At 39.0% G+C, this 22,797-nt stretch overlaps 1 protein-coding gene across 1 annotated transcript in view; it reads left to right on the top strand.

Moving 5' to 3' along the window:
* LOC135229035 (glycine receptor subunit alpha-3-like) overlaps positions 1 to 22,797 on the top strand; it is a 92,161-nt gene that overhangs the window by 63,412 nt on the left and 5,952 nt on the right. The window contains exon 5 of the mRNA XM_064278770.1: positions 12,491 to 12,705. Within this exon, the coding sequence (XP_064134840.1) occupies positions 12,491 to 12,705 (215 nt within the window). The remainder of the gene's footprint in view (positions 1 to 12,490; positions 12,706 to 22,797) is intronic.

The raw sequence follows: 22,797 nt of genomic DNA on the forward strand, positions 1-22,797 counted from the left end.
GGCTCCATAAGCAATGTACAGGGTTTCCAATTTCTCCACAATTTTGCCAACACTATTTTCTGTCTTTTTTAATGGTGACCATTCTAGTGTGGTCACTGGGTGGCATAAATTGTTTGTGCTCCACTATTAACCTAAAGATTATTAGTTTGAACCCACCCAGTGGCATCATGAAAGAAAGGCCTGGCAATCTATTCCCATCAAGATTACAGCCGAGAAAACCTTACAGAGCAGCTCTACTCTGTACACACATGAGGTCACTGTGAGTCTGAATCAACCCAATGGCAATGGGTTTTAGTGTGTGTGAAGTGATACTTCATTGTGGTTTTAATTTGCATTTCTCTAATGGTTAATGATGAGCATCTTTTCATATGTTATTGGCCATTTGTAAGGGGAGCCCTGGTGGCACAGTTGTTAAAGTGCTTGGCTGCTAACTAAAAGGTCGGCATTTCGGTCTCACCAGCTGCTCCACAGAAGAAAGATGTGGCAATCTGCTACCATAAAGATTTACAGCCTTGGAAACCATATGAGACACCTCTACTCTGTCCTACAGCGTTGCTAGGGATGAGAATCTATTTGACGGCAATCAGCATAAAGGAGTATCGGCCCTTTGTGTATCTTCTTTGGCAAAATGTGTGTTAAATCCTTTCCTCATTTTCTAATCAGACTATTTGTCTTCTTATTGATTGGCAAATACTTTCTCCTAGTCTGTGGGTTAACTTCTTATTTTTCCGATGGTATCACTTAAAGCACAAGAGCTTTTAATTTTGATGAAGTCAAATTTATCATTTTTTTAATACTCGTGCTTTTGATGTATTGAAGAAATCACCACTTAATCCTAGGTTATTCAAGTTTCGTGGTTATGTTTTCTTCTAGGAGTTTATGATTTTAGCTTTTACACTTATATCTAGGATTTATTTTGAGTTAAATTCTATGTGTGCTGTGAGGTAGGTGTCCATATTTTATTTTGCATGTGAATATCTAGTTTTCCCTGTGTCATTTGTTGTAAAGACCATTCATTTCCTATAGAATTGTCTTAGTCCTTTGTCAAAAATCAGCTGACGATGGATGATCATTTTTGGACTCTCAGTTAAGTTCTGTTGATCTGTGTCTAGCTTTATGACATTTCCACAATTTCGAGATTACTGTAGCTTTGTAGGAAGTTTTGAAATCAGAAATGTGAGTCTACCAAATCTTTTTTTTTTTTTTTGGAAGATTATTTTGGCTATTTTAGGTCCCTTGCATTTCCCTGTGAATTTTAGGATCGGCTTGTCAATTTCGGCCAAAAAGGCAGTTGGAATTTTAATAGAGTTTGCATTGAACCTGTATATCAATTTAGGCTGTATTGGAATCTTAACAATACGAAGTCTTCAGACCAATGAATATGGGATAACTTTCTATTAGTTTAGATCTTTTAAAAATTTTGGTCAACTGTATTTTGTAGTTGTTAGTATAGAAGCTGTGCACTTCTGTTAAATTTATTCCTAAGTATTTTTTTCTAATCATTTCTATTATAAATGGAATACTTTACTCAATTTCATTTTTCAGATTGTTGGTAGCTAGTGTATAGAAACACAATTGATACATGATATCGAATCCTGTAGCTTACTGAACCTTCCTGAACTTGTTTATTAGTTCAAGCAGTTTTATACTGGACTTTTTTGGATTTTCTGTGTATGAGATCATGTCATCTGTCTATAGAAAGTCTTACTTCTTCCTGTCTAATCTGAATATATTTCATTTCCTTTTGTTGCCTAATTGCACTGGCTAGATGCCTCCAGTACTTGTTGAATAGAAATGACAAGAACAGACATTTTTGTCTTATTCCAGATCTTACTGGGAAAACATTCTTTTCCCATGACATTATGACATTAGCTATAGGTTTTTTGTAGATGCCATTTAAAGGGGTGAGGATATTCCCTTCTATTTATATTTTGTCGAGTGTTTTCATCATGAAAGGGTGTTGAATATTAACAAATGCTTTGTGTCTATTGAGATGGTCATATAATTAATTTTGGTTGTTAAATCAGTCTTGCATTTCTGAAAAAAATTCAAATTGGTTATGGTATATAATTATTTTCATAGTAGCTAGATTCAACTTGCTAGTATTTTGCTGAGGGTTTTTGCATCTATATTCGTAAGAGATATTGGCATGTTTCTTTTTTTGGTAACAGGGTCATACCGTTTTTGGTATCAGGGTAATACTGGTCTCATACAACGAGTTGAAGTGTTTCTTCTATTTTCTGAAAGTGTTCTTCCTCAAGTTTTTGGTAGAATTCTCCAGTGAAGTTGTGTGGTCCTATGCTTTTCTTTATGGGACGTTTTTAAATTACTAATTACTTTGCTTTACTTGTTATTAAAAATAAACCAAACCCATTGTCATTGAGTTGATTCCAAATCATGGCGACCATATACCACAGAGTAGAACTGCCCCATAGAGTTTCCAAGGAGCACCTGGTGGATTTGAACTGCTGACCTTTTCGTTAGCAGCCGTAACTCTTAACTACTATGCTACCAGGGTTTCCTTACTTGCTATAGGTCTATTCAAATTTTCTATCTCTTCTTTAATCATTTTCAGTAATATGTGTCATTCTCCATATTTGTCTACTTCATCTAAATTATTTAACTTAGTTATTCCTGGTATTCCTTTATAACCCTTTTTTTTTTTTCTATAGGGTCATTAGTGATGTCCACTCTTTCTTTCCTGATTTTAGTAATCAGATTCTTCTGTCTTTTTTGCTTGATACAGTCTCAGCTGAATACTTTTAATTACAAATCACAGACAACCCAAGATAAATAAGCTCAAACATTGTAAAATAGATGATAAAAAGGTAAAAAGAAGCTTCTCACTGTTGTTTTACTAGCATTGTTGTGTGTGATGGTTAAGGTTGTGTGTAGATTTGGCTGGAGCTTGATTCTCAGTGGTTTGGCAGTTATGTAATAATGTGGTTTGGCACTTAAGTAATGAAGTAATTTGGTAGTTATGTAATGAAGTAGTTTGGCAGTTAGGTAAGGATGTTATATCACCTTCATGATGTGATCTGATGTGATCAGCCAATCAGTCATAAGGGGAGTTTTCATGTGACCTGCATCCAATATATATGGATGTTCTGGCAAAGCTGGCTGGCTTTCGCTCACTCTGGATTCTGCATCTGGCTTATCATCATCAGACCTGCAGGTCTTGGGACTTGACCCAGCAGCCTGCTGTCTTACCTACTGATTTTATATTCATCAGCCTCTACAAATGAGTGAGTCAGGAGAATCCTCCAGACTGATGCCTGACACAGCCTTGGGACTTGCCAGCATCTACAACCATGTAAGCCATTTCCTTGGGATAAATCTCTCTGTCTTTTTCTCTACACACACACACACACACACACACACACACACACACACTTCACTGGTTTTGCTTCTCTAGAGAACCCAGCCTAAGACATTTGGTACCAAGAGTGTTTCTAAAGAAACAAAATTGTAAGGATTGATTTCTAAATTGGTTCTCAAGTCCGATTGGTCTTAAAGATGTTGATAACTCTGCTTCCAATAGAAAAGAAGACACTACTAATCCATGGCATGAGGTGACAATAGAAATACGCAAGCTATTGCCACCAATAGATCAGGTATTGATGCTCTGGATGATCACATCTCTGATACTTTTCGACAATTTCATCACGATGAGAAGTATAAGAAACCTGCTTGGTTGGTCTTACTTTCACTAGACAGAGTGGTGAAAGAAAGAGGTGAGCTCAGGCCTTAAGAGTCACAGCTTAAGCACCGCATAAATGACCTCAAAGTTGCCACTTGTACACTGAAAGAAAGCCTTATTTCTTGTAGTAACAGAGCTGATATTGCTGAAAATGAAACCCAGAATCTTATCATGAGAATGGCTGAATTACAATGCCAGTTGAATTCTGAAGTTAAAGTGAGGGTATTGATTGAGAAGAAATGGGATCCTGAATTTGGGTTGGAGACATATGGGCAGATAATCAGGAAGCTTGGGACACTAAGCCCCTAAATTCCGTCTAATCACTCCTGGCAACGGAACCAGCCTTCTCACTACCGTCTGAAGAGATTACTATATCTTTGTCTGTTAAGCCACCTTTCCCAGTAAAATCATTGTCTCTTCCACCTGCATCTGATGAGATTAACCCAGCTGTGTCTGAAAAACCTTTTTCTGAGATAGTACCTGAGGCAGAGTCTCAGTCATCACCCGGGGAGGAGTCTGAGTCATTGCCTGGAGCATCCCCTGAAGCAGGTGTCTTACAAGGCATTGCTAAATGATGTCAGAACACATCTTCAAACACTCATTTTGCTTTTAAACATACAGCTAGATTTAAGTCCCAGTGAGCCCCAAAAGTACGAACTGTGACCCAGGAGAAGGTACACTACACTATAAAAGAACTGCTTGACTTATCTAATATGTACAAATAGAAACCTGGGAAATATGTGTAGGAACGGCTGTTAAAGGCGTGGGGTAATAGTGCAAAGAACATAAAGTTGGATTAGTCTGAGTTTATTGATATATACCCACTAAGCACAAATCCTTCATTCAGTATTTCAGCTCAAGGTGTTAGAAAAGGATCTAATAGTTTATTTCATTGTTTTCTAAGGCTTGGGTTATTCGGTGGCCTATATACTAAGCGAAGCTGAAGTACCAGACCTGTCTTGGTATATTCTGGAAGAAGGCATTCAAAGGCTTAGGCAAACTGTCAAGATAGAATGGGTTTATTACGTTATACCCACAGACCCACACATGGAGTACACAGAGGGCACACCTTTTACCACAATGGTGAGGAACAAATTTGTGAAGGGAGCCCCAACATCCTTGAAGACTGCTGTGATTGCTATTTTATGTAAATAAGATTTGACAATGGGAACCCTCTTAACTGAACTAAAACACCTAACTGCAATGGGCTGATTGGACCCCGTGGTGGTAGGGGTCAAGTGGTAACACTCAGTTTACAAAGAAAAGATGCGTGTGATTACCCTAATGGACAGCAGAGTGAAAGCAGTAATCAGAGTAGTCTGTCTGATATGGATTTATAGTGTTGGCTACTTAGTCATGGTGTCCCTACAAGTGAAATAGATAGGGAATCCAGTACATATTTACTTGATCTGTACAAGTGGAAGAATTCTAGGCCATGTGAACTGCAGTTTAACTGGAATTGCCTGAACAAAGAGTCACAGCCTCTCAATCAATTCCAAGATTGAGCCAGTTTTCAGACCCACAACCCACTGAATGAAGGGGAAGCTGGGTTCATTGAGGGTGGACCCCACTGCACTGCAAAAAGTTTTGTAGATCTATGGTCTTTTATAAGAAGGATGGCTTATTGGGGAAAAGGAAATAATCAGACTTTTAGGGAATTACTGGATACTGGCTCTGAACTGACACTAATTCCAGAGGACTCAAAACATCACTGTGGCCCACCAGTCAGAGTGGGGGCATACGGAGGTCAGGTTATTAATAGAGGCTTAGCTCTGATTTACTTCAGAGTAGGACCAGTGGGTCCCCAAAACCATCCTGCAGTCATTTTCACAGTTCCAGAATGCATAAATGAACTGGCAGGTGCTGCATTGGATCCATGAGCAGTTGACTAAGGGGTATTTTTGTAGGAAGAGACAAGTGGAAGCCATCAGAACTGTTCCAACCTAGGAAAATAGTAAACCAAAAGCAATACTGCATTCCTGGAGGAATTTCACAGATTACTGCCACCATCAAGGACTTGAAGGATGCAAGGGAGGTTATTTTTACAACACCCCCATTCAACTGCCTATTTAGCCTGTGCAAACAAGAGATGGATCTTAAAGAACGACAGTGGATTATCACAAACTTAACCAGGTGGAGACTCCAGATGCAGCAGCTGGAGTCTTCTGTTTCATTGCTTGAGAAAATTAATACATTTCCTGATACCTGGCATGCAGCTATTGATTTGGCCAATGCCTTTTTCTTGATTTTGGTTTCAGAGGAACATGACTGAAAAATTGGAGACAAGGAGATATGAGGAAGAGATATGTAGATAAACCTCTTGGAATGGGTCAAAGAAGTGAAGATATTTGTGTCTCATGTGAATGCTCATCAAAGGATAACCTCAGCAGAGGAGGATTTTAGCAATCAAGTGGATGAGACAATGTGTTCTGTGCAAACCAGTCATCCTCTATCCCCAGCCACTTCTGTTATTGCCCAATGGGCTCATGAACAAAGTGGCTGTGGTGGCAGGGATGGAGGTTATGCTTGGGTTCAGCAAAACGGAGTTCCAATCACCAAGGCTGACTTAGCTACAGACACTGCGGAATCCCCAATCTACCAGCAGCAGAGACCAACATTGAGTGCCCAATATGGCATCATTCCTCTAGGTAATCAGCCAGCAACCTAGTGACTGATTAATTATACTGGACCTCTTCCACCATGGAAAGCGCAGCATTTTGTTCTTCCTGGGATAGACACTTGCTCTGGATATGGCTTTGCCTTCCCTGCATGCAATGTTTCTGAGAAAACTACCATCCATGGACTTACAGAATGCCTTATCCCGCGTCATGGTATCCCACACAGCATCACTTCAGATCAAGGAACTCACTTCACAGCAAATGAAGTGCAGCGATGGGCCCAAGTTCAAGGAATTTACAGGTCTTATCATGTTCCCCATCATTCTGAAGCAGCTGGCTTGATAGAATGATGGAATAGCCTTCTAAAGACACAATTACAGCACTAGCTAGGTGGCATTAACTTGCAGGGTGGAGGGAATATTCACCGAGAGGCTATATATGATCTGAACCAGCATCCAATATATGGTGCTGTTTCTCCTATAGCCAGGATTCATGGGTCCAGGAATCAAGGGGTGGAAATAGGAGTGGCACCACTCCTAGAGACCCACTCATGAAATTTTTCTTTCTGTCCCCATGATCCTATGCTATGTGAGTCTAGAGGTCTTAGGTCCAAAGGCAGAATTGCTCCTGCCTGGAGACACAACACTGATTGCATTGAACTGGTAGTTAAGAATGCCACCTGGTCACTCTGAGCATTTTATGTCTCTGGATCAAGAGGCAAATAAGGAAGTTCCATACTGCCTGATGTGACTGATCCTGATTACTAAGGAGAAATCACGTTGATATTACATAATGGAGGTAAAGAAGATTATGTCCGGAATACAGGAGATCCCGTAGGAAATCTGTTAGTACTACTACGTCTTATGATTAAATTCAATGGAAAACCATAGCAACCCAATTCCAACAAGACTACTAATGATGCAGTCCCGTCAGGAAAAAAAGTTGGAGTGACCCCACCAGGAAAAGAACTATGACCTGCTGAAATACAGAGTGAATGGTGGAAGAAGGTAATTCTAAATTTCAGTTATGACCGCATGATCTGTTGCAGAAGTGAGTGAGGACTGTAATTGGTATGAGTATTTCTTCCTAGTATGTGTGCATCATATATTTTTGTTATCTTCACTTGTGAAATATAAGATGTAAATGGGGCTAGTGTGTTTTAGGTTTTATGCATTTTAGTTGTATCATGTTAGGTAGATGTATGACTTTGTAATTTTATTTAGAGATTGCAACAAGTTGAGAAGGGGTGGACTGCGATGGTTAAGATTGTGTATCAACTTGCCTGGGCCATGATTCTTAGTGGCTTGACAGTTGTATAATGATGTAGTTACCCTCCATTTTGTGATATAATGTAATCACCTCCATGATGTGACCTGATGTGATCAGCCAATCAGTAGTAAGTGGAGTTTCCTCAGGGGTGTGGCCTTCAACCAATATATATGAATTTTCTGGCAAAGCTTGATGGGTTTTTCTTACTCTAGATCTTACATATGGAAAATCGTCATTTGACCTTTTGTTCTTGGGACTTGAGCCAGTGACATACCATATTGCCTGCCTAGCTTTGGCAGCATGTAAACCAGAAGCCCTCTCTATTACTTATCATTCTTTGATTCCTCAGCCTCCAAACTCTGTTACCCAGCAGCCCATCATCTGACCAGCTAATCTTGGGTTTATGAGCCCCTGCAGCTACACGAGTCAGGAGAAGCCTCAAGCCTGACACCTGACCTGTGGTCTTGGCACTCACCATCCCCTATAACTGAATGAGCCATTTCCTTGAGATGAATCTCTCTCTCTCTCTCTCTCTCCCTCGTTCTCTCTCTGTTGTTCTTGTTAGGTGCCATTAAGCCAGTTTCAATTCCTAGTGACCATATGTACAGTAGAATGAAACCCTGCCCAGTCCTGCTCCATTCTCATTATCGTTGCTTTGCCTGAGCCCATTGTTGCAGCCACTGTATCAATCCACCTCTCGGTGAGTATTTTCTTCCCTTTCGCTAACCTTCTACTTTACCAAGCATGATATCTTTTTCCAGGGACTGGTACCTCCTGATAACACGTTCAAAGTACGTGAGATGAAGACTCACCATCTTCACTTTTAAGGAATGTTCTGACTGTACTTCTTCCAAGACAGGTTTGCTTGTCTTGGAAGTTCATGGTATTTTCAGTATTCTTTGCAACACCATAATTCAAAGGCACCAATTTTTCTGTCTTCCTATTTATTGTCCAGCATGCATATGAGGTGATTGAAAATACCATGGCTTGGATCAGGTGCACCTGATCCTCAAGGTGACATCTTTGCTTTTTAACACTTCAAAGAGGTCTTTTGAGCAGATTTGCCCATTGCAGTACTTCATTTGATTTCTTGATTGCTGCTTCCTTAGGCATTGATTGTGGATCCAGATAAAATGGATACTTGACAACTTCAATCTTTTCTCTGTTTATCATGATGTTGCTTATTGGTTTAGTTGTGAGGATTTTTGTTTTCTTTATGTTGAGGTGGAATCCATACTGAAGGCAGTGGTCTTTGATCATCATAAGTGCTTCAAGTCATCTTCGATTTCAGCAAACAGGGTTGTGTCATCTGCGTATCGCAGGTTGTTAATGAGCCTGCCTCCAGTCCTGATGGTATATTCTTCTTTGTATAGTCCAGATAATTTGTTCAGCATACAGATGGCATAAGTATGGTGAAAGGATACAACCCTGATGCAAGCCTTTTCTGAGTTTACACAGTATCCCCTTGCTCTGTTCAAATGACTGCCTCTTGGGCTATGTACAGGTTCCTCATGAGCACAATTAAGAGTTCTGGAATTATTATTCTTTACATAGTTATCTGTAATTTGTTATGATCCACACAGTCAAATGCCTTTACATAGTTAATAAAATACATGGAATATCTTTATGGTATTCTCTGCTTTCAGTCAAGATCCATCTGATATCACCAGCGATATCCCTCATTCCATGTCCTCTTATGAATCAGGTTTGAATTCCTGGTAGTTTCCTGTTGATGTATTGTTCCAACCATTTTTAAATTATCTTCATCAAAATTTTACTTGTGTGTCATATTAATGATATTGTTCAGTAATTTCCACACTGTGTTGGATCACTTTTCTTTGGAATGGGTATAAATACAGATCTCTTCCAGGCAGTTGGCCAGAAAGCTCTATTCCAAATTTCTTGGCATAGATGAGCAAGCATCTCTAGCATTGCATCCATTTGTTGAAACATCTCAATTGATATTCCATCAATTCCCAGAGTCTTGTTTTTTAACAATGCCTGCAGTGCAGCTTGATCTTCTTCTTTCAGTACCATCAGTTCCTGATCATATGCTACCTTCTGAAATGGTTGAACTTCAACAAATTCTTTTTGGTACAGTGACTCTGTGTATTCCTTCCATCTTCTTTTAATGTTTCCTGTGTCGTTCCATATTTTGCCCATAGAATCCTTCGATATTGCAACTCAAGGCTTGAATTTTTTCTTCACTTCTTTCAGCTTGAGAAATGTCAAGGATGTTCTCCCTTTTTGGTTTCCTATCTCTAGGTATTTGTACATTTATTTATATTACTTTGTCTTCTTGAGCAACCATTGGAAATCTTCTGTTCATCTCTTTTACTTTGTCACTTCTTGCATTTGCTTTAGCTACACTACATTCAAGAGCAAGTTTCAGAGTCTCTTCTGACATCCATTTTGTCTTTTCTTTCTTTCCTGCCTTTTTTAATGACCTTTTTTGCTTTCCTGGAAACCTTGGTGGTATAGTGGTTAAGTGCTATGGCTGCTAACCAAAGAATCGGCAGTTCGAATCCACCAGGCGCTCCTTGGAAACTCTATGGGGCAGTTCTACTCTGTCCTATAGGGTCACTATGAGTTGGAATCGACTTGACAGCACTGGGCTTGGTTTTGGTTTTTTTTTTTTTTTTTTTTTAGCTTTCCTAATGTATGATATGCTTGATGTCATCCCAAAACTCTGTCTGATCCTTGGTCATCAGTGTTCAATGCATCTTATCTATTCTTGAGAGTGTGTCTAAATTCAAGGTCAAACTTTGGCTTTCATGGACTCATTTAGTTTTCCTCAGCTTCAACTTGAACTTCATGTGAGCAATAGATGTCTGTTCAGCAGTCGGCCCCCAGCCTTTTTCTGACTGATGATATTGAGCTTCTCCATCTTCTTTTTCCACAGGTGTAGTCAATTTGATTCTTGTGTATTCCCTCTGGTGACTTCCATGTGTATAGATGCCATTTATATTTTTGAAACAAGATATTTTCAATGAATAAGTCACTGACCTTGGAAAATTCTATCATGCAATCTGCAGGGTCCTTTCTATCACCAAGACCATATTTTCCAACTACTGATCCTTCCTCTCTCTCTCTCTCCCTATATTCTTCACTGGTTTTGGTTCTCTAGGTAACCCAGCCTAAGTTACCATGTAAGAATATTTGTCATGCACTTTCATGATGTCACATTTACTTCACTATAAGAAATCATTTTATTTCCTTAAAATTACTACGTTTTGTCTCCAAGTATAATGTACTGGCATGTGGTGGTACTGGATTTTCTCTCTCTCTGTCTTTTTTATTTCACCTTATTATTCATGCAGTTATTTTCCTCCTGCTGTTGATTTTATCTGTATTCCTTGGTTTGATTTGCTGTATGAAAGTGGGGACAGTATAAAATTATGTTAATGATATTTATATAGAAATAATGTGTGTATCCATTATACATATATATGTTTGTATTTATGTATGTATCTATAATTTTCCCCATTCCAGTGATACCTATAAAACAGTTTTTAAAGGATTAAAGCACAATGAGAGTTTTTTTTTTTTTTTTCCCTTGAGAATCATATAAGCCTTAGAGGATTTATACAAAGTTTTCATGTGATCAATAATTGTTACAGATAATATCTGTTTGCTATTTTAGTGGGCTACTGAATAATGACATAAAATATTTTGGTTATTCTTGCTCCAATTTATTTTGTTTTTTAATAAAAAGTTAGGAAACATTATATTTTAAGACGGCATTAATAATCTAAAGTATTTTCATATACTTTAGGAATCCTTAGGCATTCTGTGTGTATTTGACAAATAGATACAGGAGTCATGTATAGCTTGAACATTTGTTTCTGATTACCAGACATTTAAGATTGGAATTTGACTTTCTCAGAGCTCACAAAACTGTTGAGACCTTTAAGCCCTGCAATCTTGCATTCATCCCTTCATGCAATGGTTGTGCCATTGCATCACAGTAACATGCGGCCCAAGTCACGTTAATAGAAGCTTTGCACTGACCCCATCTAGTAAAACATGCTAGCAATTTTTCTGAAAGAATTCTCTGTCATTTTTCATTCATTGTTGGGTCAGAGAATGTCACTTAAAGGATGCTAACACACTGTCCTCATCCTTTTCAAAATATTTGGAGTAAGGAAAGGATAAAACCTCGAATCAGGTGGTTCAGAAGAACATTAAGTCTAAGGAGAAATAACATGGTAACAGGGAATGAAAGCAGAAATAGAAACATAGTGTTTATTTGGAACATATTTTACTTCTCTATTAATTACTTACCGTAATACATTCACAGAGACATACATATCTAGAACAAAAGTATCTCACTTTTTTTAAAGTGTTTTTAATTTATGCTCAAAATCATTAATGGGAAGTAACACACATGTTCCTATTGGTTTCAATTATAATTTAAAGAACTATTCAGCTTCAATTTGATTTATCTACTACCACTTACTTTAAAATAAATGTAAAGTTAATCCTCTGTAACAAGTTGCATGTGGATCTAAATAAACACGTAAAAGTACCAGGAATGGGCAATGAGTAAAGAAGACATATATGTAAATTTCTTCTTTCTACCTCAGAAGCATTTGTTAGAATCAAGTGAAATAATGGACTCTTTCAGTACTTTCACAAGTAGGAAGTGCTATTCAAATGTGAAATAAATAAGATTATATACTATTCCTGAAAAAGTACACTCATAATGCATTGCTTCTAGATACTAACATAAAAATTTTTTTTAAATGTTTTCCAGGAACCACTTGAAATATGCGGTTTAAACTCTCTTCATTGTAATGGAAAAATTTAGGACAGAATTATTGTGGAAACAAAATTGGAATATTTGATGTCATAATAAACACCTGTTTTTAACAATCTCTGCATTTATTTTCCTATAATTTAGGAAAGTTCACATGTGTCGAAGCACGATTCCATCTTGAACAACAAATGGGATACTATCTAATTCAGATGTATGTTCCCCATCTCCTGATTATTATTCTCTCCTGGGTTTCATTCTGGATTAATATGGATGCGGATCCGGCCAGGGTCGCTTTGGGAATAACCACTGTGCTGACTATGACCACATACAGTTCGGGATCCCAAGCCTCCCTACCAAAGGTAAGTGAGCTAAATGGATGTACACGTACATTTCCATATATCCTTATATGGAGACCATTGTCAGCTTTTGCCAGATCCTTTTTAACAGTGCTTATTATTTATTACTTATTTTTTAAGTAATATATAATCAAGGCAGAAAATTTGTAAAATGTAGTAATAGATGAAAAAAATTCTACAAACCAGTGATATTTGCTATTCACATTCTGTGTTATGACCACTTATTCTTTTAACTTCCGAAATATTTTATACACTATAGAATTTTTTGTATCCATAGGTACTTAAAAACTTGCAAATACATCAAACATGTATGTTAGTTGAATATACAAGGTAATTTCTTAATAGATTTTGTTATGTCAATTGACTTAGATGTCCCCTGAAACCATGGTCCCCAGACCCCTGCCCCTGCTACGCTGGCCTTCGAAGCATTCAGTTTATTCAGGAAACTTCTTTGCTTTTGGTTTAGTCCAACTGTGCTGACCTCCCCTGTATTGTGTGCTGTCTTTCCCTTCACCTAAAGTAGTTCCTATCTACGATCTAATTAGTGAATGCCCCTCTCCCCATCCTCCCTCCCTCCCCACTCTGTAACCACAAAAGAATGTTTTCTTCTCAGTTTAAATTATTTCTCAAGTTTTTATAATAGTGAGCTTATACAATATTTTTAAGAACTTGAGAAATAGTTTTAATAGTAGCCTTCTACTATATTTCCCCGATGTGTCTGTCAGTTTGTCGTACTGTGGGGGCTTGTGTGTTGCTGTGATGCTGGAAGCTATGCCACTGGTATTCAGATGCCAGCAGGGTCACCCATGGAGGACAGGTTTCAGCTGAGCTTCTAGAGAAATACAGACTAGGAAGAAGACCCGGCAGTCTACCATTAGCCAGTGGAAACCTTATGAAATCAGCGGAACATTGTCTGATATAGTGCTGGAAGATGAGCCCCCCAGGTTGGAAGGCACTCAAAAGATGACTGGGAAAGAGCTGCCTCCTCAAAGTAGAGTCAACCTTAGTGACATGGATGGAATAAAGCTTTCGGGACCTTCATTTGCTGATGTGGCATGACTCAAAATGAGAAGAAATGGCTGCAAACATACATTAATAATCAGAACCTGAAATGTACGAAGTACGAATCTAGGAAAATTAGAAATCGTCAAAAATGAAATGGAATGCATAAACATCAATATCCTAGGCATTAGTGAGCTGAAATGGACTGGTATTGGCCATTTTGAATCAGACAATTGTACAGTATACTACGCTGGGAATGACAACTTGAAGAGGAATGGTGTTGCATTCATCATCAAAAAGAACGTTTCAAGGTCTATCCTAAAGCACAACGCTGTCAGTAATAGGATAACATCCATAGCCCTACAAAGAGGACCAGTTAATATGAGGCACCAACCACTAGGGCCAAAGATGAAGAAATAGAAGATTTTTATCAGCTGCTCCAGTCTGAAATTGATCGAACATACGATCCAAGCACATTGATAATTACTGGCAATTGGAATGCAAAAATTGGAAAAAAAGAAGGAGGATCAGTAGTTGGAAAATATGGTCTTGGTGATAGAAACAATGCTGGAGATGGAGTGATAGAATTTTGCAAGACCAACAACTTCTTCATTGCAAATACCTTCTTTCACCAATATAAACGGCGACTATACACATGGACCTCTCCAGATGGAACACACAGGAATTAAATTGACTACATCTGTGGAAAGAGACGATGGAAAAGCTCAATATCATCAGTCAGAACAAGGCCAGGGGCCGACTGTGGAACAAACCATCCATTGCTCAGATGCAAGTTCAAGCTGAAACCGAAGAAAATCAGAGCAAGTCCACGAGAGCCAAGATATGACCTTGAGTATATCCCACCTGAATTTAGAGACCATCAGAAGAATAGATTTGATGCATTGACAGAAGACCAGATGAGTTGTGGGATGACATCGAGGACATCATCCATGAAGAAAGCAAGAGACCACTGAAAAGACATGAAAGAAAGAAAAGACCAAGATGGATGTCAGAGGGGACTCTGAAACTTGCTCTTGAGCGTCGAGCAGGTAAAGCAAAAGGAAGAATTGATGAAGTAAAAGAACTGAACAGAAGATTTCAAAGGGCCTCTCGAGAAGACAAAGTAAAGTATTACAGTGACATGTGCAAAGAGCTGGAGATGGAAAACCAAAAGGGAAGAATACGCTCGGTGTTTCTCAAGCTGGAAGAACTGAAGAAAAACTTCAAGCCTTGAGTTGCAATAGTGAAGAATTCCATGGGGAAAATATTAAACGACACAGGAAGCATCAAAAGAAGATGGAAGGAATACACAGAGTCATTATACCAAAAAGAATTAGTCTATATTCAACCATTTCAAGAGGTGGCATATGATCAGGAGCCGATGGTACTGAAGGAAGAAGTCCAAGCTGCTCTGAAGGCATTGGCAGAAAACTAGGCTCCAGGAATTGATGGAATATCAATTGAGATGTTTCAACAAACAGATGCAGCATTGGAGGTGCTCACTCATCTATGCCAAGAAATATGGAGGACAGCTTCCTGGCCAACTAACTGGAAGAGATCCATATTTATGCCTATTCCCAAGAAAGGTGATCCAACCGAATGTGGAAATTATAGAACAATATCATTAGTATCACACACAAGCAAAATTTTCCTGAAGATCATTCAAAAATGGCTGCAGCTGTATATCGACAGGGAACTGCCAGAAATTCAGGCTGGATTCAGAAGAGGACATGGAACCAGGGATATCATTGCTGATGTCAGATGGATCCTGGCTGAAAGCAGAGAATACCAGAAGGATGTTTACCTGTGTGTTTTATTGACTGTGCAAATGCATTCGACTGTGTGGATCATAACAAACCTATGGATAACACTGTGAAGAATGGGAATTCCAGAACACTTAATTGTTCTCATGAGGAACCTTTACATAGATCAAGAGGCAGTTGTTCAGACAGAACAAGGGGATACTTATTGATTTAAAGTCAGGAAAGGTGTGCGTCAGGGTAGTATTCTTTCACCATACCTATTTTATCTGTATGCTGAACAAATAATCTGAGAAGCTGGACTATATGAAGAAGAATGGTGCATGAGGATTGGAGGAAGACTCATTAACAACCTGTGTTATGCAGATGACACAACCTTGCTTGCTGGAAGTGAAGAGGACTTGAAGCACTTACTAACGAAGATCAAAGACCACAGCCTTCAGTATGGATTGCACCTCAACATAAAGAAAACAAAAATCCTTATAACTGGACCAATGAGCAACATCATGATAAATGGAAAAAAGATTGAAGTTGTCAAGGATTTCATTTTACTTGGATCCACAATCAACAGCCATGGAAGCAGCAGTCAAGAAATCAAAAGACACATTACATTGGGTAAATCTGCTGCAAAGGACCGCTTCAAAATGTTGAGCAAAGATGTCACCTTGAAGACTAAGGTGCGCCTGACCCAAGCCATGGTATTTTCAATCACATCATATGGATGTAAAAGCTGGACAATGAATAAGGAAGACTGAAGAAGAGTTGACGCCTTTGAATTGTGGTGTTGGGGAAGAATATTGAATATGCCATGGACTGCCAAAAGAACGAAAAAATCTGTCTTGGAAGAAGTGCAGCCAGAATGCTCCTTAGAGGCAAGGATGGCGAGACTGCGTCTTACATACTTTGGACATGTTGTCAGGAGGGATCATTCCTTGGAGAAGGACATCATGCTTGGCAGAGTACCGTGTCAGCGGAAAAGAGGAAGACCCTCAGCAAGGTGGATTGACACAGTGCCTGGAACCATGAGCTCAAGCATAACAACGAATGTAAGGATGGTGCAGGACCAGGCAGTGTTTTGTTCTGTTGTGCATAGAGTTGCTATGAGTTGGAACCGACTCGACGGCACCTAACAACAGCATACAATATGTATCCTTTTGCAACTGACTAATTTCACTCAGCATAATGCCTTCCAGGTTCCTCCATATTATGCAATGTTTCACAGATTCCTCACTGTTCTTTATTGATGTGTAGTATTCCATTGTGTGAATATACCATAATTTATTTATCCATTCATCCGTCGATGGGCACCTTGGTTTCTTCCATCTTTTTGCTATTGTAAATAGTGCTGCAATAAACATGCGTGTGCATATATCTGTTCGTGTAAAGGCTCTTATTTCTCTAGGATATATTCCAAGGAGTGGGCTTGTTGGATCATATGGTAGTTCTATTTCTATCTTTTTAAGGAAGCGCCAAATCGATTTCCAAAGTGGTTGTAGCATTTTACACCCCCACCAGCAGTGCGTAAGTGTTCCAATCTCTCCACAACCTCTCCGACATTTATTATTTTGTGTTTTTTGGATTAATGCCAGCCTTGTTGGAGTGACACGAAATCTCATTTTAGTTTTAATCTGCATTTCTCTAATGGCTAATGATCATGAACGTTTCCTCATACATCTGTTAGCTACCTGAATGTCTTCTTTAGTGAAGTGTTTATTCATATCTTTTGCCCATTTTTAAATTGGATTGTCTTTTTGTAGTTGAGTTTTTGCAGTATCATGTAGATTTTAGAGATCAGGCTCTGATCAGAAATGTCATAGCTAAAAACGTTTTCCCAGTCTGTAGGTCATCTTTTTATTCTTTTGGTGAAGGCTTTGGATGAGCATAGGTGTTTGATTTTTAGGAGCCCACAGTTATCTAGTTTTTCTTCTGCATTCTTAATAATGTTTTGTATACTGTTTATGCCATGTATTAGGGCTCCTAACGTTGTCCCTATTTTTTCTTCCCTGATCTTTATTGTTTTAGATTTTATATTTAGGTCTTTGATCCATTTTGAGTTAGCTTTTGTGCACGGAGTGAGGTACGGGTCTTGTTTCATTTATTTGCAGATGGATATCCAGTTATGCCAGCACCATTTGTTAAAAAGACTGTCCAAGACTGTCTTTCTTTTAAGAAACTGATATCATTATGACTTTGCAAAACAAACTTGCCAGTTGAGAGATGCTGCTATTGCTATATCCATTATGGGTGTTGAAGAATTCTGCAAGGAAATAAAATATACATTTATAAGTTTTCCATATGATAATAATTATATTTTCCTTTTCATTTTGGACCAGTCAGGTATAAATAACCTCACATTCACCGTGACTCATGACATATCTCGTCCAGTCCTGTGCAAAGTGAGCCAAAACTTGTCTTAAGATTGAGCATACCGTTGTATTTGTGTGATGCTGTTTGCGATTGCTCTCACTACTGACAGATACAGCAATAGTCCAATTTACTTTGAAGATGAGGCATCAAAGAATGGAAGGAGTGCACAAGTTTTTAAGTGTTTCAAGATGAAAAACACCCGTGCTCTACAAAGTGCCTGCCAACAAACGTTGTAGGACAAACTAATGAAATTATTTCTCATTACTTTGTAAGTGCTATTCCTTTTGACTATTTCAGACCTGAAGAACAAATTACATGATCCAAATCAAATCCCTTTTTTACTTACTAATTTTCAAACATAAATTTTTGTGTTAATGTCCAAATTTGAATGTAAATTTTATTTTATAAATTTTACTTGTTTCATAAGTTTTATTTATTTTCAATTATTTAAATGTATTGGCTATGGACACATTATCAGGAAGTCTCAGTCCCTGGAGAAGCATATCTTGCTTGGGAAAGTAGAGGGTCAGCAAAAAAGGGGAAGACCCTCAATGATGTGGATTGACACAGTGGCTACAACAATGGGCTCAAGTGTACAATGATTGTGAGGAGGGCACAGGATTGGGCAGTGTTTCGTTCTGTTGTACTTAGGGTCCCTATGACTCAGAACCTACTCGACGGCACCTAACAACAACAGCGGTAGAACCAAATTTTTTAAAAAGTGCCATAACGTGCATATACCATGTAAAATGAAACGATAACAACTAACTGGAGTGCAAACAATGAAAACCTGCAGAAGGTAAAAAGTATTTGTGAATCCCTGAAGACAATTCCAGAATTAATTCCCTTTTTAAAACGTAATGAATGAGAAGAGACTTCTTACCTTGAACACTTGAGTTTAGTGGGTGCAGATCATTGTACTAGCACCAATAGTTCTGAAATTATGAATAGCAATACGAATATAACAGAATTTGTTACAAATTCTGCATGCATTCCTTGAAGTAGTAAAAAATTAATAATGGTGTAGAAAGTGAAACGACCTTTGCATCTGGAATTGTTGCATCTGCAGACCTCGTAAATAACAGAAACGCAGATCCTACTCTGGGGAATAACTTTTCTTCTAATGATGTAAATTATCAGATTGAAAGAAGGCCAAGCGATTGTCAGCATCACAGTGAACCGTATGAAAATTCATGTCAAAATTTTCTGGATGGTAAACCAACAAAATTCTGTAGCCAGAAGATATTTCTAGGGTGCAAAGCTAGTGGTGGAAATTATGAGAGGGAGCGGCTACCATCTTCTCCATCAGTGGGCTCTGCATATTGTTTTGATTGACAACTATTCAGTCGTAAATCATTTAATTCTTGGTTTGCTAAGGGTGGATTTAGGAACTAGCACAACTCAAATATGATCGATAAACATGAAAACAGTTCAATTCACAGAGATTATAAGTTGTCATATTTAAAATGAAGACCTGGTTTTGGCTTAACTCATGAACTAGAAACACAAATTAATGAAGATTGTCAATATTGGAAACTCATTTTGCAATGCATTATTGTTGTCATTCTAACAATCGCTGAATGCAGACTACCGTTTTGAGGAAGACATGAAGTGTTTGGGTTCCCACAAAATGGAAATTGTGGGGGTTTACTGGAACTTGTTGCTCAGTTTGATCCACTTTTAGCAGGTCAGATCTCAAAATATGATAACACAGGAAAGCAACGCATCGTATGTCTACAAAAACGTGTGAGAAATTAATAAAAGTAAAAAGTGACAAAGTTTGATCAACTATTTTCAGCAAAATAAGTATAGCTCAATCCTTCAGTTTATCTGTAGATTCCACTGATGATCTTTCTCATACAGAGCAGCTAAGTATTGTGTTAAGATACAGATTTACAACAGATGGAAAACCCTGTTCAGTGATTTGTCACAATTACTAGCTTAAAAATTCATACCGGTGAAGGAGTTGCAAATCAAGTACTTCACTATGTATGCGAAGTTTACAAAATCAGCTTTTCTAAGTGCAGAGGCCAGGCCTATGACAAAGCTGCCAATATGTCAGGGTGTTATAAAGACATGCAACAGAAGGTTTTCAGAATGTAATGAATATGCCATTTTCATGCCACCCACATGCTACTCACTCACTTAATCTTGTAGGACATAGCTCAGTAGATTGTTGTCCAGAAACAGTTGAGTTTTTTCTACTGTTCAGTTACTGTACACATTTTTTTGCCACCTCTACTCTCCAATGGGCAGTTTTTAAAACATATTTAAGCAACGACTGAGTATTAAGACGTCTTTCTAATACATGTTGGAACGCGCATGTTGTAGCAACAAGCGCAATTCTGAAATCATGCACTAAGATTCTAGATGCCTTAGAAAGTATTGCTGAAGACCAGACACAAAAAACGAGATACCAAAAGAGAAGGTGAAAACATTGTCAACAAAATGCAAACTCTAGAATATGTATTTATGATGGTTATGTAGGATAACATATTGAAATACCATGGCTTGGGTCAGGTGCGCCTTAGTCCTCAAAATGACATCTTTGCTTTTTAACACTTTGAAGAGATCTTTTGCAGCAGATTTGCCCAATGTAGTGAGTCATTTGATCATTTGATTTCTGGACTGCTCCTTCCATGGGCGTTGATTGTGGTGCTCCCCCAAAATATGTGTCAACTTGGCTAAGCCATGGTTCCCAGTGTTATGTGATTGTCCACCATTTTGTCATCTGATGTGATTCTCCCATGTGTTGTAAATCCTACCTCTACGATGTTAATGAGGCAGGATTAGAGGCAGTTACGATAATGAGGCTGGACTCAATCTACAAGATGAGGTTGTGTCTTGAGTTGATCTCCTTTGAGATATAAAACAGAAAAGTGAGCAGAGAGACAGGGGAACTTCACACCACCAAGAAAGCAGAGCTGGGAGCAGAGTGTGTCCTTTGGACCTGGGGTTCCTGTGAGGAGAAGCTCCTAGACCAGGAGAAGATTGATGAGAAAGACCTTCCCCCAGAGCCTACACAGAGAGAAAAACTTCTCCTGGAGCTGATGCCTTGAATTTGAACTTACACTGTACTAGACTGTGAGACAGTAAACTTCTCTTTGTTAAAGCCACCTTCCTTTAGTATTTCTGTTATAGCAGCACTAGATAACTAAGATAACCTCTAAAAACAAAAACCAAACCAGTTGCCCTGGAGTTGAGCCTGACTCATGGTGACCCCATGTGTGTCAGAGTAGGACTGGGCTCTGTAGGGTTTTCAGTGGCTGATTTTTCAGAAGTAGATTACCAGTCCTTTTTCTAGGTTCCTCTGGGTGGACTCAAATCACCAACCTTTGGTTTAGCATCCAACTTCCTTAGCTGTTTAAACCATCCAGGGACTCCATAGCCATCGGGAACCAAAAAAAAAAAAAATCAAAACTTGTTGCTTCCCAGTGGATTCTGACTCATGGCGCCCCCGTGTGTGTCAGAGTAGAACTGTGCTCCATAGAGTTTTCAATGGCTGGTTTTTCAGAAGTAGATCGCCAAGCCACTATTTCACGCACCTCTGAGTAGGCTTGAATTTCCCACCTTTGTGTTACCAGCTCAATGCTTAACTGTTTGCTCCACTCAAGGACTCCACTTCGAGCCACTAAGTGGGTGGTCATTTGTTATGACAGCGATAATGGTAATACCCAATATGCACAGTTGATGAAGCCCTTTTTTTGGTAGTTGCCATCAGATCAATCCGAATCATGGTAAAGAACCGGCCTCCACAGGGTTTTCAATGGCTGTGACCTTTTAGAGTAGATTGCCAGGTCTATCCTCCAAGGCACCTCTGGGTTGGTTCGAACCACCAAGCTTTTGGCCACTAGTCAAGTATTTAACCATTTGTACCACCCAGGGATTCCTATGAAGCCCCTGAAGTAACAAATTAATTGGTAAACTATTGAGGGAGCTGAGATTCCTTTCTTTCAATGCTGGAAATGTCAACATTTCCTCCTGGAACTTTAAGCAGGTAGGAAGGTTACAAAAGACTAATTTAGAGAACTGACCTGGAGTTATTTCAAATGGTTTTTATTGCCATTGTAAGCAACTATTCTGGGTAAAATACTGCTTTTGTCAAAGACCCAACTCAAAACCAGCCACGTTGACATCCAAGGACAATTTCCAGACCTAAGTTACCCACAGAGCCTTCATCTTAGAGCATGTTGTAAATCTCCCCATTCTCAAAGGTCCAAGACTCTAGTGGAAGTTGTTTGTGTTTACCATTGCTATTGTAACTCACAGTATCACTTACAGAAAATTAGCTCTACCTCTACAGACTGGAGGGTTGATTTTTACTCCCCCCAGGGTTGCCTTGCTCTTCTCTCAGCCAGTCCTCTTCTGCCTGCTTAGGCTCAGCCAGTTAACACCCCATCAATATTTCAATTTCATTGTATTTTTCTGCTTTTGTTGTGAACAGAATCCTTTAGGCCCAAGGAAACGTGCTCAATTTTTGGCTTACTGCCAAGCTATTATTGGGTGCTTTGGAGTTGATTCCAACTCAGGGGAACCTCATGTGACAGAATACAACTGCCCCGTAGGGTTTCCTAGGCTGTCATCTTTCCTTTGGACATGTTAGCAGGAGGGGCCAGTGCCTGGAGAAGGACATGATGTTTGGTAAGGCAGAGGGTCAGTGAAAGAGAGGAAGGCCCTCAATGAGATGGACTGACACAGTGGCTGCAACAAGGGGCTCAAGCATAACAACGATTGTGAGGATGCTGCAGGACCAGGCAGTGTTTCGTTCTGTTGCACATAGGGTCGCTATGAGTTGGAAGTGCCTTGACGGCACCAAGCAACAACAGTCTTCACAGGAGCAGATTGCCACACCTTTCTCCCTTGGAGCCGCTGGGTAAGTTCAATCCGTCAACCTTTCTGTTAGCAGCCAAGCACTTAACCATTATGCCAGTAGAGGTCCTTCACTGCCAATCAAAAAGAAACCAAA

This window comes from Loxodonta africana, chromosome Y, assembly GCF_030014295.1.
Source record: "Loxodonta africana isolate mLoxAfr1 chromosome Y, mLoxAfr1.hap2, whole genome shotgun sequence".
Taxonomy (NCBI): domain Eukaryota; kingdom Metazoa; phylum Chordata; class Mammalia; order Proboscidea; family Elephantidae; genus Loxodonta; species Loxodonta africana.